Source organism: Zophobas morio, unplaced genomic scaffold (genome assembly GCF_036711695.1).
Source record: "Zophobas morio isolate AGI-343-1 ecotype UQ-CSIRO unplaced genomic scaffold, CSIRO_AGI_Zmor_V1 ptg000022l, whole genome shotgun sequence".
Classification (NCBI taxonomy): domain Eukaryota; kingdom Metazoa; phylum Arthropoda; class Insecta; order Coleoptera; family Tenebrionidae; genus Zophobas; species Zophobas morio.
In genome coordinates this window covers 4547743-4563131 of record NW_026972127.1, presented here as the reverse complement: position 1 = coordinate 4563131, position 15389 = coordinate 4547743, and the positions used below count along the sequence as shown (strand labels likewise).

The following is a 15389-nucleotide window of genomic DNA, read 5'->3' as shown; positions in this document are numbered from 1 at the left end:
AACCCAATAAAAATCGAAAAGGAAAAGTCGAAAAATTGAAAATTGAGAAACTGGAAAATTAACAACCGAGGATTCGAAAAATGAAAGAACTGAAAGATTGAAAAATTGAAAAATCGAAAAATTAAAAATCGAGAGATGAAAAAGTGAAAAAAATTTAATTTGAGGTTAAGGGGATTGTGCCTTTTTTATAGAATAATTTGATAGAATCTCGGGGGCTTCTTTTGTATAGTTTTTGAAGAAATTTGAAGTAATCTCAAGGACTCCTTGACTGTTAAATTTGAAGTAATTTGAAAGTATTTCAGGAACTCCTTGTGTTTTATTTCCGAAATACATAGTTTGAAAGAATCTCGTGAGTCACTTGTGTCTTGTATTTGAAGTAACTTGAAAGTATCTTAGGAACCTCTCGTGTCTCGTGTTTAAAGTAGTTTGAAGTAGTATCTGAAGGCCTCTTGTGGTTTTTTGAAGTAATTTTAAAAAAATTCAGTGTCATTTCATTTTCATTTAAATTTTTCAGTTTTCCGACTCTCCAACTTTTGGATGTTTCAATTTTTAAATTTTTCATTTCTTCAATTTTTGCATTTATTTTGTAGTTTTGTGTTTCGGTTTTTTATTTTATTTATTTTTTCAAATTTTCGGGTCTTCAGTGTTTTGATATTCTAATTTTTCTTTTTTTCAATGTGAAAGTTTTCGATTTTTTAATTTTTTCAATTTTTCAATTTGTAATTTTTCGGTTTTAAGTATTTCGATTTTTCAACTTTTAGATTTTTCAGTTTCACGATTTTTCAATTTTTGTTTAATTTTTTCAATTTTCGGTTTGTCAGTGTTCTGATTTTCAAATTTTTCTTTTTTCAGTTGATTTTCATTTTCTCGATTTGTAAATTTTTGGCTTTCAATTTTTCGATTTTTCAGCTTTTATATATTTTTTTCGTTTCTTCACTTTTCGATTTGTAATTTTTCTAATTTTCATTTTAAAACAATTATCCAATAATAATTATATTTTAAAACACTTTTCAATTTTAGGGCTTTAGAATTGTTTTATTTTTCATTTATTCGATTCGATTCGTTTTTTCTTCTTTCCAGTTTTTCGAATCGTTAATTTTTTTCGATTTTTGGTTTCTCAATTTTTTAATTTTTCAATATTTCGATTTTTAGTTTCTTCAGTTCTTCGATTTGCTAGAATCTTGGGGACTTGTTCTGTCTTGATTCTGAAGTACTTTCCAAAAATTTCAGGGATGTTTTGTGTCTCGTTTTTGAAGTAATTTGAAAGAATCTCGGAAACTATTTGTGTTTTGTTTTTTTGAGAAGCAATTTTAAAAAATCTCGAGGGGTACTTATGTCTAACTTTTGACGTAATTTCAAAAAACCTCGAGGGCTTATTGTTTCATATTTTTGAAGTAATTTGACAACATTTCAGGGACTTTTTGAGTCTTGTATTTGAAGTAACTTGAAAAAATCTCAGAGACATCTTATATCTGCTTTTTGAAGTAATTTGTGAATGAGTCTGGGAGGGGGGGGGGGGAATGTGCCATTTTTATGAAGTGATTTGATAGAATCTCGGGGGCTTCTTTTGGCTTGTTTTTGAAGTAATTTGTAGTAATCTCAAGGACTCCTTGACTCTTGTATTTGAAGTAATTTGAGAGCACCTCAGGAGCTCCTTGTGTTTTATTTCCGAAATAATTTGAAAGAATTTCGGGGGCTACTTGTGTCTTGTATTTGAAGTAACTTGAAAGTATCTTATTTTAAAAAATCTCAGTGGCTTCTTGCGTTTTATTTTTAAAATCGTTTGAAAGAATCTCGAGGGCTTCTTATGTCGTGTTTTGAAGTAATTTAAAAGAATCTCGGGAACATCTTGACTTTTCTATTTCAAGTATATTTAAAAGATCCTCGGGGGCTCCTTATGTCGTATTTTTTAAGTAATTTGAAAGAATCTCGGGGACCCCTTGATCCTTGTATTTGAAATAATTTGGAAGAGCCCTACTTTGGTTTTTAAAGGAATTTCAAAGAATCGCTTAGACCTTTTATATCTGGCCTTTTAATAATTTGAAAAAAATTCAGGGACCTCTTGTCTCTTTGAAGTAATTTGAAAAAATCGCGGGAGCTCTTTGCGTCTTGTTTTTGAACTAATTTGAACGAATCTCGAGAGAACATCCTGTCTTATATTTGAAGTAATTTAAAAGAATCTCAGGTTTCCCTAGTGTTTTGTTTTGCAGTAATTCTAAAGAATTTCGAAGGCTTCTTGTCTCCTGTTTTTGAAGTAATTTATAAGAATCTCGGGATCTCTTCGTATTTTGTGTTTGAAGTAATTTGAAAGAATCTCAGGGACCTTTTGCATCTTGTATTTGAAGTAATATGAAATAATCTCAGGGACTTCTTAGATCTCGTTTTTGAAATATGCAATTTGAAAGAATCTCTGAGGATACTTCTGTTCTATTTTTGAAGTAATTTGAAAGAATCGCGGGAGCTCTTTGCGTCTTGTTTTTGAACTAATTTGAACGAATCTCGAGAGAAGATCGTGTCTTATATTTGAAATAATTTATAAGAATCTGGGGTGCTCTTCGTATTTTGTGTTTGAAGTAATTTGAAAGAATCTCAGAGACCTTTTGCATCTTGTATTTGAAGTAATATGAAAGAATCTCAGGGACTTCTTATATCTCGTTTTTGAAGTAATTTGAAAGAATCTCTGAGGATACTTTTGTCCTATTTTTGAACTAATTTGAAAGAATCGCGGGAGCTCTTTGCGTCTTGTTTTTGAACTAATTTGAACGAATCTCGAGAGACCATCGTGTTTTATATTTGAAGTAATTGAAAAGAATCTCAGGGTTCCCTTGTGTTTTGTGTTGCAGTAATTCGAAAGAATCTCGGAGGCTTCTTGTCTCGTGTTTTTGAAGTAATTTATAAGAATCTCGGGAGTTCTTCGTATTTTGTGTTTGAAGTAATTTGAAAGAATATCGGGGATCTTTTGCTTCTTGTATTTGAAGTAATATGAAAGAATCTCAGGGACTTCTTATATCTCGTTTTTGAAGTAATTTGAAAGAATCTCTGAGGACACTTTTGTCCTATTTTTGAAGTAATTTGAAAGAATCTCTGAGGATACTTTTGTCCTATTTTTGAAGTAATTTGAAAGAATCGCGGGAACTCTTTACGCCTTGTTTTTGAACTAATTTGGACGAATCTCGAGAGACCATCGTGTCTTATATTTGAAGTAATTTAAAAGAATCTCAGGGTTCCCTTGTGTTTTGTTTTGCAGTAATTCGAAAAAATCTCGGAGGCTTGTTGTCTCCTGTTTTTGAAGTAATTTATAAGAATCTCGGGAGCTCTTCGTATTTTATGTTTGAAGTAATATGAAAAAATCTCAGGGACCTTTTGCATCTTGTATTTGATGTAATATAAAAGAATTTCAGGGACTTCTTATATCTTGTTTTTGAAGCAATTTGAAAGAATCTCTGGGGATGCTTGTGTCCTATTTTTGAAGTAATTTGAAAGAATCTCAGGAGCTACTTTTGTCTTATTTTTTAAGTAATTTGGAAAAATCTCGGGAGATCCTCGTGTCGTGTTTTTGAAGTAATTTGAATGAATCGCAAGAACTAATTGCCTGTTGTTTTTTAACTAATTTGGAAGAATCTCACGAGATCATCGTGTGTTAAATTTGAAATAATTTGAAAGAATCTCGGTAGCTCTTCGTATTTTGTATTTGAAGTAATTTGAAAGAATCTCAGGAGCTACTTTTGTCTTATTTTTGAAGTAATTTGAACGAAACTCATGGGCTCCTTGTGTGTTATTTCTGAAGTAATTCTAAAGAATCTCGGGGACCACTTGTCTCTTGTTTTTGAAGTGATTTGAAAGAACCTCGGGTGCCTCTTGAAACTTGTTTTTAAAGTAATTTGAAAGAATCACGGGGATCCCTTGTGTGTTGTTTTTGAAGGAATTTGAGAAACTCTTGCAGACCCCTTTTTGGGTATCAATTTCAAATGTTAACTTTACAAAATAATCGGCAATTAAAATTCATTTTATTGAAAAGTTTTCTATGACGTAGCTCTAAACATATCATTTCAGAGAAGACATACGTGTTCAGTTCCAAGGATGACTCAATTACAAATTATATTGCTCGTCCAATATTTATTCTGTACTCCGTTTATTCTCTTCTGACAGCTGGATTTATTAATTTTCATCTTATTGTTTTAGCACGATTTTACAAAACTGACTTTTTTCGTTGTAGTCTATAATATAATAAAATTTTTTCAGCCCTTTTTGCTATAGACCATAACGCCTCTACTCCCTGCTAGTATCCAACGAAAGCGAAATTTTAACCTCCGTGTATCAATCGATAATAAATTATTGCCCGTTGATGTGCAGTGACTAAAGTTCCGCTTTGGCTCGATACTAGCACGTATTACAGTCCGTTTACCGAACAGACGGAGTGCTCACGTCCTCTTCACGTGTCTACAATATATAACATCGCGTCCAAGCTTACACGATAACATCAAAGTTGAAGGCATAACGAAACATAGACGGGATGTTTTCTAAATCGGGATCTGGTTCCTCCAGATTTATAATCAGAGACTCGACTTGGTTTTCAATTCCAAAACAAAGTAAAAGTCTTTGAAAGACTGATTTAAAGAAAATATCCAATAAATGAGTAAAACAAAACACGGAAAACGAAAGGAAATTTGTTGAGCTGTGAAAATCACGCGTTTTTACCGGTCCATCTGTTCGGTAAACGGAGTATAAAAGCGTAATAGTTTATGGCAGGAAGAATTAGTTTTAAATACACACTAATAATAATGCAAGACCAACGCAGGAATAATGTCCTAAGTTTTCGCCACACAGTTGGCACCCCTCTATATCATTTCTAGTCGTGGAACACCTGAGAATTTTCGTTCCAGTGAGCATTTCAAACATCCGCCAGCAAACCGTTTTCTATTTTTCTTTCCATTTCCGTTTTTTCCGTGCCAGCTCCGCACCCTCTTCGCATTTCAGTCCATCTCCAAGAAACTATTTCCCAACAACGCGAATTCCGCCCCAATTAGAACAAAGCACTAAATTCCCCCTGTCTACTAAACCTCTCCTCGGTTATTACCGAAATTATTCCAACCTGAACCGATGCCAAACCGCAAATTATTATACTCATCACTATTCCAGCTACGCCACTGACTCCCGCTCCCCAAAAACTCCATATGAAAACATCGAACATTCCACTCGCTTCAATATTGCAACGGAACTCTCGGCGAACCTCTAAACTTTTCATGAGGTTGCGAACAGGTGACGATTTTCTCTAAGTATTCGCCGGCGAGGGCGAAAAAATGGAAACGGTCGGGGGCGGCTTCTCCACCCCCGACCTCATCCGAAGAGTAACAATGGCACGCGGCAACAAGTATTGGCGGAATCGAAATATTGCAGACGAAATCGATATTAGTCCGATTTGGAGTTCGGTGCCAAATTAAGGGTTGCAAATAACGGACTTCGGGCGAATTGAAACCTCGAAAATGCTAAGTTCAAAACTGTTAAAATTAGCACACACGCGAACTTGATTTAGCGGTCTGTTCCTTGCACGCAGTGGCGTCTGACGGTTTATTAAAATTGTTCATAGTGTTTCAACAAAGTGCCAGTTTGACGCCCGACGACCGATCTGTGTTCGGGGTAAACAATCTTGGTTCAACCCTCTGCCGGTCAACCCTCTGGATAAATAACCGCAACACGGGCAACGTCAAACATCGCTAATGAGAGTGGTAATTCAGCGAAAACGCGCTCCATGGGGGCGGAAATATCGAGAGAAAATGATGGAGCGGTAAATAGCGGGATTGTGGCTGTAGGGTGATTGGGATTGGGAGAAAAATACAAATAAAGGGAAGAAAATTAGACGGTTATTATTGAAAAGCTGGAGTTGGAAGAGCAGAACACGGCGTGATGCAACCAACAATAGCCGGGGAGAGGTTCGGGGGAGAAAAGTCGGCTTGTAACAATCGCGTGAAAAAGGGTTTTAAGAACTGATGAGAGGTGGAAAATTAATGGCAAACTCAAAATATTTATGGTTTCACGGTGGCTTACTGCGATTCCGGGTTGAAATACTTATGTCATAGTAGTTTTTTAGATTAAGAAAATATTTTCATTTGGTTTTCGGTGGCTTCTGGGCATAAAACAAATTCTCTGTATTTACCTCCTGGCCGTACAAAGACTAAAAAAAATCAATTAATTAATTAATTTGTTAAAAATAATTATGTCTGAAAATAAAAGAAAAAGAAAAAAATATTTAGCAATAATACCTTTGGGAAAAAACATTGTTTTTCACGTACATATTTAGGAACCGAATTTTTAACAAAAAAAAAAATAAAAAACCTACAATAATTAAGCAGAGTGTGTTCCATTTAAAAATGAAGTAAAACGATAATTAACTAATGAAGTCGCCTTCTATATATAGATTTTAATGTTGTACTTTTGATACTTTCATATTTCCTGATTGTAATTTGCAAGAAATTTTCTGCAAATTTTTTCTAATATTTTGAAATTGCCCAAAATTTAAAATCGTAAAAATCAATCTACTAAGAATTTTATACTAATTTTTATTATATTTTGAATGTTTTTGAAAAACCTTTAGCATATTTTCGGAAAATTTTTCTAATTTCTTATTCAGTTTTCCTTGTTCGAGTCCAAAACTGTAACAAAAATGATTCATATTCATAATCCACAATTTACTTTTTTCTATTCGAATAAAGCCGGTTTTGACCTCGTTTTTGGAAAATTATCGAACTTTTTTTTGCTTATTTGAAAAGTTGGATAAAAATGACTTCAGAGCCTTAACCTGAAGAAATATGTTATGAACTAGTAAGTTCAGACACGCAAATGTAAACTGTTTTAACGTTTTTTTTTTTTTTTGAAAATTGTTGGAAATTCTTTTCCACTTTGTATAAGTTATTTTAACATTTACAGCAAAATTGACTTCAGTTTCATAATCCACCGGCAAATTCTATAAAGTTGAATCCTTTTTCCTCTGCAATAGAGCCCGTTTTATCATAGTTTTGGAACTTTTTTGAAAAAAGGTTTCATATTTGTCATCTCCAAGAAATTTTGTACAAGAAATTCTGTGCAAATAGGATTTGGTATAACAATTTTTTGGAAAATTTTTTGGAAACATTTTCTACTTTTTGTCAGTTATTTAAAAATTTAGAGCAAAACTGGGTCGTAGTTCTTTAACTAAGTCCTTTTTTTCCACTGCAATAGAGTCCATTTTGTCATATTTTTGGAACATTTTTGAAAAATCTAGGAAAAATAGTTTCATATTTGTAATCTGCGACAAATTTTGTACAAGAAATTTTGTGCAAATGTTTCCATTTTCCATTTCGTTTTAACTTCATTTTGGAAAATTTGTCCCATTTTTTCGCTTATTTGAAAGACATTTTTTAATATGTTCCATTTTTTATCAGTTATTTTAAAGTTTACAGCAAAACTCGCTAGAAATTCCATGCAACTGAGTCCTTTTTGCCACTGGAATAGTATAGAACCCATATTAACACAAATAAAAAATGTTTTGAAAAAATAGCACATTTTCGGAAAATTTGGGTTTTTTTCCAGTTTTCCGTTTTGAGTCCAGGGATGTCGCAAAAAAATATACAAGAAATTTTGTACAAATTTCTATTTTTTCCACTCGAATAAAGCCCGTTTTAGCTGCGTTTTGGAAAATTTTTCCATTTTTTTTGTTTTTTCGAAAGTTTTTGTAAAAGTGGTTTGAGAGTCTATGTTTTGTATATTTTTGAAAAAGTTTTAACACATTTTCGGAAAATTTGGGTAATTTTTTTCCAGTTTTCCTTGTTTGTGTCAGGAGTCGTATCAAAAATGAGTTCGTATTCATAATCTAGAAGAAATTTGTGCGAAATTTTCTTTTTCCGTTCGAATAAACCCCGTTTTAACCTCGTTTTCGAAAATTTGTCTCAATTTTGTCTTTATGAGTTAGCAATTTCGGCCACTCAAATGTAGCATCCTTTTTTTAGTTTTTTGCACAATTTTTGGAAACTATTTTCCAGTTTCTGCCAGTTATTTGAAAATTTACAGACTTAGCACATTTGTAGAAAATTTTAGTAACTTTTTTCCAGTTTTCCTAGCAATTTCGGCCACTGAAATAGACCGTTTTAACAATTTTTTGGAAAATTTTTGGGAAATATTTTTCAGTTATTTCAAAATTGACTTCAAATTCACAATTTACGAGAATTTCTTTTTTCCGCTGGAATACAAACTATTTTAACATATTTTGAAAAATTTTGAAAAATCTTTAGCACATTTTCGAAAAATTTTTGTTTTTTCCAGTTTTCCTTGTTCGAGTCCAGAGATTTAGCAAAAATAACTTCATATTCATAAGTCTACAAAGACTTTTGTATAAACTTCTCTTTTTTCCATTCGAATAAAGCCTCTTTTCAACTTCCTTGTGGAAAATTTGTTTTTTTTTATTTTGTTTATTTGAAGGGTCGCTTAAAAGTGACTCGCGAGTCTATTTTGTGCATTTTTGAAAAACTTAGGACATTTTCGGAAAATTTTAGTATTTTTTTCTAGTTTCTCTTGCTGTAACAAAAATGACTTCTTATTCATAATCTACAAGAAATTTCCACAAAATTTTCTTTTTTCCATTCGAATGAAGTTGTTTGCGAAAATTTGTCCCAATTTTGTTTATTAAATTTGAGCGAAATGTTTTATGAGTTAGCAATTTCGGCCACTAATGAAGCATACTTTAATTTTTTTTTAATTATTTCCCACTTTTTGTCAGTTATTTGAAAACTTACAGCGGAAGTGACTTCAAATTCATAATCTACGATCAATTCTATACAATTTTATTTTTTTCTACGGGAATAGAGCTTCTTGCAATACATTCTGAACATTTTTGAAAAATATTTAACACATTTTTGGATTTTTTTTCAAGTATTCCTTATTTGAGTGCAGACCTGTAGCAAAAATTACTGCACATATCATAATCTACATTAAATTATGTACAAACTTGTCTTTTTTTCCATTCGAATCAGGCCTGTTTTAACCTCGTTTTGGAAAATTTGTCCCATTTTTGGAAAATTTTTGACAAATTTTTCACCTTTTGCCAATTATTTGAAAATTTACAACAAAAATGACTTCAAATTCGTAATTTACGACCAATTCGATAAAACTGAATCCTTTTTTTCCACTGGAATGGAACCCATCTTAGTATATTTTGAATAATTCTGAAAACCTTTTGGCACATTTTCGGAAAATTTGTATAATGTTTTTTCCAGTTTTCCTTGTTTGACTTCAGAGATATAGCAAAACTAACTTCATATTCATAACCTATCAAAAATTTTGTACATGTTTTTCATTTGTTCATTCAAATAAAGCCATTTTTAACCTCTTTTTGAAGAATTTTTCGTAGAATTTTTTTTGTTTATTTGAAGGGTTGTATAAAAGTGACTTCCGAGAAAATCTAAATTTGAGAAAACATTTTACAACATAGAAAATTCAGTTGCTCAAATGTATTCAAATTTTTGGGAACCCTTTTCTACATGTCAGTTATTTGAAGATATCTTGGAAAATTCTATAAATCCGTGTCCTTTTTTCACTGCAGTAGAACCCAGTTAATCATATTTTTGGAACATTTTTGAAAATCATCTTCTCAATTTTCCTTGCTCATCTATATGTAGAAACAGTTGCAGAAAAAGTGGTTTCATATTTGAAATTTGCGAAAAATTTTGTACAAGAAATTCTGTACAAATTTTTCCTTTTTTCCAGTCGAATAAAGTCCTTTTTAACCTCGTCTTGAAACATTTGCCACAATTTTTTTTTTATTTGAAGGATTATAAAAAAGTTGGTATTCTTAATCTGAGAAAAATATTCTATGAGCTAGCAATTTCAGCTACTAAAATGTAGAAAATTTTTTGGAAAATTTTTGGGAATTTTTGTGACTTATTTGAAAATTTACAGGAAAAGTGACTTCAAATTCGTGATGCAAGGGCAAATCTGTACAACTGAGTCCTTTTTGTCACTGCGATAGAGCCAATTTTAGCATATTTTGAAAATTTTTGAAAAACATTTATCACATTTTCGAGAAATTTCAGTAATTCTTTTAGTTTTTCTATTTTGAGTCCAGAGCTGTAGCAAAAATGATTTGAGTGTCAAAAACTTTATGAGCCACCAAGTTCAGCTACTCAAATATAGCCCGGTATAACATTTTTTTGGAAAATTTTTGGAAAATATTTTCCACTTTTGTCAGTTATTTGAAAATTTACACCAAAAATGACTTCAAATCCATAATTTACGAGTAATTCTATAAAACTGGGTCCTGTATTCCACTGGAATAGAACCTATTTTAATATATTTTGAATATTTCTGAAAAACTTTTGACACATTTTCGGAAAATTTCTGTAATATTTTTGCAATTTTCCTTATTTGAGTCCAGAGATGTAGCAAAAATAACTTCATATTCATAATCTATAGGAGATTTTGTAAAAACCTTTCTTTTGTTCATTCGAATAAAGCCCTTTTTAACATCGTTTTGAAAAATGTGTCGAATTTGTTTTGTTTATTTAAAGGGTTGTATAAAAATGACTTGACAGAGAGTCTAAATCTGAAGAAATACTCGTACTTTAGAATATAGAAAAAATGTAACCTGTTTTAACCCTCTTTTTGGAAAATTTTTGGGAACTTTTTTCTACTTTTTGTCAGTTGTTTGAAGATTTACTGGCAAATTATATAAAGCTGACCTTTTTCACTGTAGTAGAGCCCATTTGATAATATTTTTGGAGCATTTTTGAAAATCATTTTCCCAATTTTCCTTGTTCATCTATAGAGTTGCAGAGAAAATGGTTTCATATTTGAAATCTTCGAAAAATTGTGTACAAGAAATTCTGTACAAATTTTTACATTTTTCAATTTGTTTTAACCTCGTTTTGGAAAATTTGCCCCATTTTTTTTTGTTTATTTGAAAAGCTACGAAAATCCGTTGCATTTCTTAATCTGTATTTATCTTTTTTTTTTCATTTTTATCAGTTATTTGAAAATTTACAGCAAAACTGGTTAGCAATTCTATACAACTAGAATAATGCCAATTTTAACACAAATAAAAGAATTTTTTAAAAAACTAGCACATTTTCGGATTTTTTTTCCAGTTTTCCTTTTTTGAGTACAGGATGTAGCAATTCGTGTTGGACAATTTGTCCAGTTTTTTTTTTTGAAAGGTATAAAAGTAGCCTGAGAGTCTATTCTATATTTTGTACATTTTTGAAAAAGTTTTAGCACATTTTCGGAAAATTTCAGTAATTTTTTTCCAGTTTTCCTTGTTCGAGTCCAGAGGTGTAGCAAAAATTACTTCATATACATAATCTACAAGAAATTTTATATCAACTTTTCTTTTTTCCATTATTTTTCTATTAGAATAAAGCCCGTTTTAGCCTCCTTTTGGAAAATTTGTCGACTTTTTTATATTTGAAGGGTTGTATAAAAAAGCCTATTTTGTAAATTTTTGTAAATTTTTAGCACATTTTCGAAAAATTTGAGTTAATTACTGTTAACTATTGTTTTACTGACAAATTCTATAAAGCTGTGTCCCTTTTTCACTATAATAGAGCTCATGTAGAGTTGCAGAAAAATAGTGTCATATTAATCTGAGAAAAATTTTGCACAAGGAATTATGTAAAAATTTTTCCTTTTTTCCATTCGAATAAAATTCCTTTTTGACCTCGTTTTGAAAAATTTGTCCAATGTTTTCTTTATTTGATGGATTTTACCAAAATTGAGATTCTTAATCTGAGAAAAATACTTTATGAGCTAACAATTTCAGTTACTCATAATTCACTCAATTTTTTGGAAAATTTTTGGGAATTTTTGTCAGTTATTTATTTGAAAATTTACAGTAAAAGTGACTTGAAAGTCGTGATGTACGAGTAATTCTATATAACTAAATCCTTTTTGCCACTGCAATAGGGTCCATTTTAGCATATTTTGAACATTTTTGAATGCCCTGTATAACATTTTCGGAAAATTAGAGTAATTTTTTTCCATTTTTTTAATGAAAATTTCTGGGAACTCTTTTCAATTATTATTTATCAGTGATTTGAAGATTTACAGCAAAAATAACTTCAAATTTATTATTAATTTACGGGCATATTCTTTAAAACTGTATCATTTTTTCCACTTGACTAGAGCCCATTTTAACATATTTTTGAAAAATAATTTGTTTGAAAAACCTTTTATCAATTTTGCTAGTCTGTATGCAGAACTTCATATTTGCAATCTACCAGAAATTCTGTTCAGGCTTGTTTCTTTTTCCATTCAAATCTTTTTAATTTGAAAAATATTTGGAAAATATATCTCATTTTTTTTTCTCAATTATTTGAAGGCTTATAGCAAAAACATCTTTAGAATCATATTTTACAAAAAATTCAACACTCTCAATTCTAATAAAGCCCGTTTTAACAGTTTTCGAAAATTTTTTGAAAAAATCCCTACTTTTTTGCTTATATAAACAACTGCAGATTTAATAAAACGCCGCACACGTAGATATTTTTTTATTCTGAAAAACTATTCTTCACAAAATTCGAAACCCGTAAAATATTCAGATTTTAAAATTTAGCGTATGAGAACAAACGATTTCGAGTGCATAAATATTTTCAAAATTTGTTTTAATAAAAACTGATTAAATACTTCAAGTTGGAATGTGAAACAATTTTGTAATTTTAATAACTACAAAATTCTTCGAATAAAATTACTCTTAGCAGGAAAAATGAATGCAAATGGAAATCTTAAAACATTTCTTTCCCTGCTTTAGATATGTAGGTAGTAACAAGTGATATTAATCAACAATACGTGTAATATCTTTGATAGATCACTCACTTAAAATTTACATTTGTCAGACCTGTGCACCACTAAAGTACTGAGCTTTCTACTACCCCACAAAATTGCTCTCTCTGAAAGCGCGACACATCCAACAATATTTTTCTAATTCCCTAGTCCATAAAACCCCACCCCCCGCACATGTCTTTTTTATTTGATCCAACTTTATCATTCCACACAAACATTCTGACATGTGTAATTTTCCCCAAATTTCCAAGCCCGTTCCTCCCGCTTCCTTCTGGCAGTCCAAATCCCCGATTCGCCGATATTACGCATTTCGGAAGCAGTCCCATTTCGCAAAAACCGAACCCACATCTCCCACATCCAAATGCCCCATAAAACATATTTAGAAGGAATCTGCGGCCGCAAATGCCACAACAACGCTAAAAAAGTGGATTATGTTTTATCAGCGCTTGAACTTATGTTCGTGGAGCTTTCCGGCGAAAGCTCGCGCCGGAACTACTTTATAAGATTTTTGTATGTAACAAACTTATTGGCATTTATCGAGCTCCGGCCCGATACACACATTTTAGACAAATTGAAAATAAACAAGAGCAAAGTTAGTTTGAAGTTTTCTGATTTGATTATCCGCTCCTTCTTTCGTCCTGTTTCAGAGGTCCCAGAAAAACCGACGCTTGCTAACAAGAAAGTTCAAAACAATACACGGAACGCACGGCCACTAATAGCAGGACACGATGGAATTTTTTCGTATCGATCGTCGTAATGTGCGTGTCTGGCTGTTATCCTGACAGGACGAATTGACGCACCTGTGGAGCTCCTGGGTGGGACAGTGTACACATCGCGTGCTACATTTTTGTACAGTTTTGTAATGTATGGAAATAAATCATTCAGGACATGTTGGGGGATTTATTGCTGAAAAACAGGTTTTGTTTGTGAGGGGGAGGGCAAGGGGCTGTCAGCGAATGTCGATATTCGGGGTTAAAATAACATTTACGTACAAATATGCAAGGTAAGAACTTTTTTTTTTCAAAATAAAACCTATTGGATATTTTTATATTTTGCATTATTTATAATAAGATTATTAAGGGCTTCGTTTCAAGCAAATGCGTTTATTAATTAATGAAGGTACGTAATTTGATTAAAAAACTTATTTATCATTAAATAGGGAGTTTCGTGTTTCGCAGTTTTTCTCCAGCGGACAATAATTTATACGTAAGAACAATTATTTTAAAATTCATTACTTTTTTTGTATGTAGTGCTACTTTAGTCAAAAGACTAAAATTCCGCTTTAATCATAAATCAAAAGACAAAAAATAAATTTGGTCCTTTGGAGGACAACATAAAAATGAACAAAATGTCACGTATGTGACTACATTTTAGATTTAATTTGGAGTTTCTTTCAGAAATGTGTTTCTACTACAACACTCGTTCCTAAATTCCCTGATGTCCCGTAATCCCTTGTGTGGTTAATTACCGCTCAAATGAAATAAACCTTTTATTCAAAATTAAAAGATCTAATTTATTCTCCAGCGACATGATATATGGTAGTAAATAACATGCTATCATTATTAAGCGCCACAAACTTCGTTTTTCCCCTTTTAAATGCAATTAAACTCTTAACATCAAGACCTACAACAACTAATTACAGCGTCATGAAGACAACTTTAAACAGTTATAAAATTTTTGTTTTTCTTTTATAAGAAGTTTCATCAAAAAGAATCAATTTTAAGCGTTGTGTAATTTTTAATTATTGGCAAAAATACCAAAACAAAAGTAAGTAATTTTTGAAAATGATCCATACTTTCATAGTGAAATTTTGACGTTCTGAAAAAATGTCCAAAAAGCCGCAAAAATTTCTGCAATATAGATCTCGACGTATTGATTGAAAATTGTAGCCCTGGAGCAAGATTTCGGAAAGATTTTTTTTAAGTCCAAAAAATACATTTTCTTCGTTGGGAATTCTGACAATATAGTGGGAATTTTCGAAAAAATAAAGCCGAATGCAATTTGTAGAGGTCGAAATCTACAAAAAAAATCTCGTTAGGTATTTTCCTTTTGGAAATATCCAGTTTGAATTTTTTTTTAATCCAAAAAATTGCCTTTTGGGGCCAAAAATAGTTTCCGAGGTCGAAATCTACAAAAAACTCTCATTAAGTAATTTTCGAAAAAAGTCGAAATTTTCGGAAAGTTGACTAAAATCCACAAAAAGTTCTGGGGTATAAATCTCAACGTCTTGATTTGAAAAATATAGCGTGTTTATGGTTCTGGAGCAAGATTTTAGAAGTATTCGTTTTGAAAGTGTTTTTTTTTTTATCCAAAAAATTGCCTTATTTCATTGGGCGACTCTGGCAAAATAGTAGGAATTTTCGAAAAAATGAATCGTAAGTAACTTCTGAGATCGAAATCTACAAAAAAATCTCTTTAGGTAATTTTCGAAGGTGGTGGAACAAATGTTCGAAAGCGGAAAATTTGATTTTTTGGAAAAGTTGCCTACAAATCCAGGAAAAAATTCTAGAATATGTCTGGACGTGTAAATTCAAAATATATAGCGTGTTAAGGGTTCCGAGGCAAGGTTTTAGAAAAATTGGATTTGA

At 31.4% G+C, this 15389-nt stretch overlaps 1 protein-coding gene across 3 annotated transcripts in view; it reads left to right on the top strand.

Moving 5' to 3' along the window:
* The window catches only part of LOC135133547 (anoctamin-10), a 95552-nt gene extending 81862 nt beyond the window's left edge, over positions 1-13690 (top strand). For all 3 annotated transcript variants that reach the window (XM_064061999.1, XM_064062001.1, XM_064062000.1), the window contains one exon: positions 13449-13690. In XM_064061999.1, coding sequence (XP_063918069.1) covers positions 13449-13517 — 69 coding nt within the window. In that variant the 3' untranslated portion in view covers positions 13518-13690. The remainder of the gene's footprint in view (positions 1-13448) is intronic.
* Positions 13691-15389: the final 1699 nt, after the last annotated feature.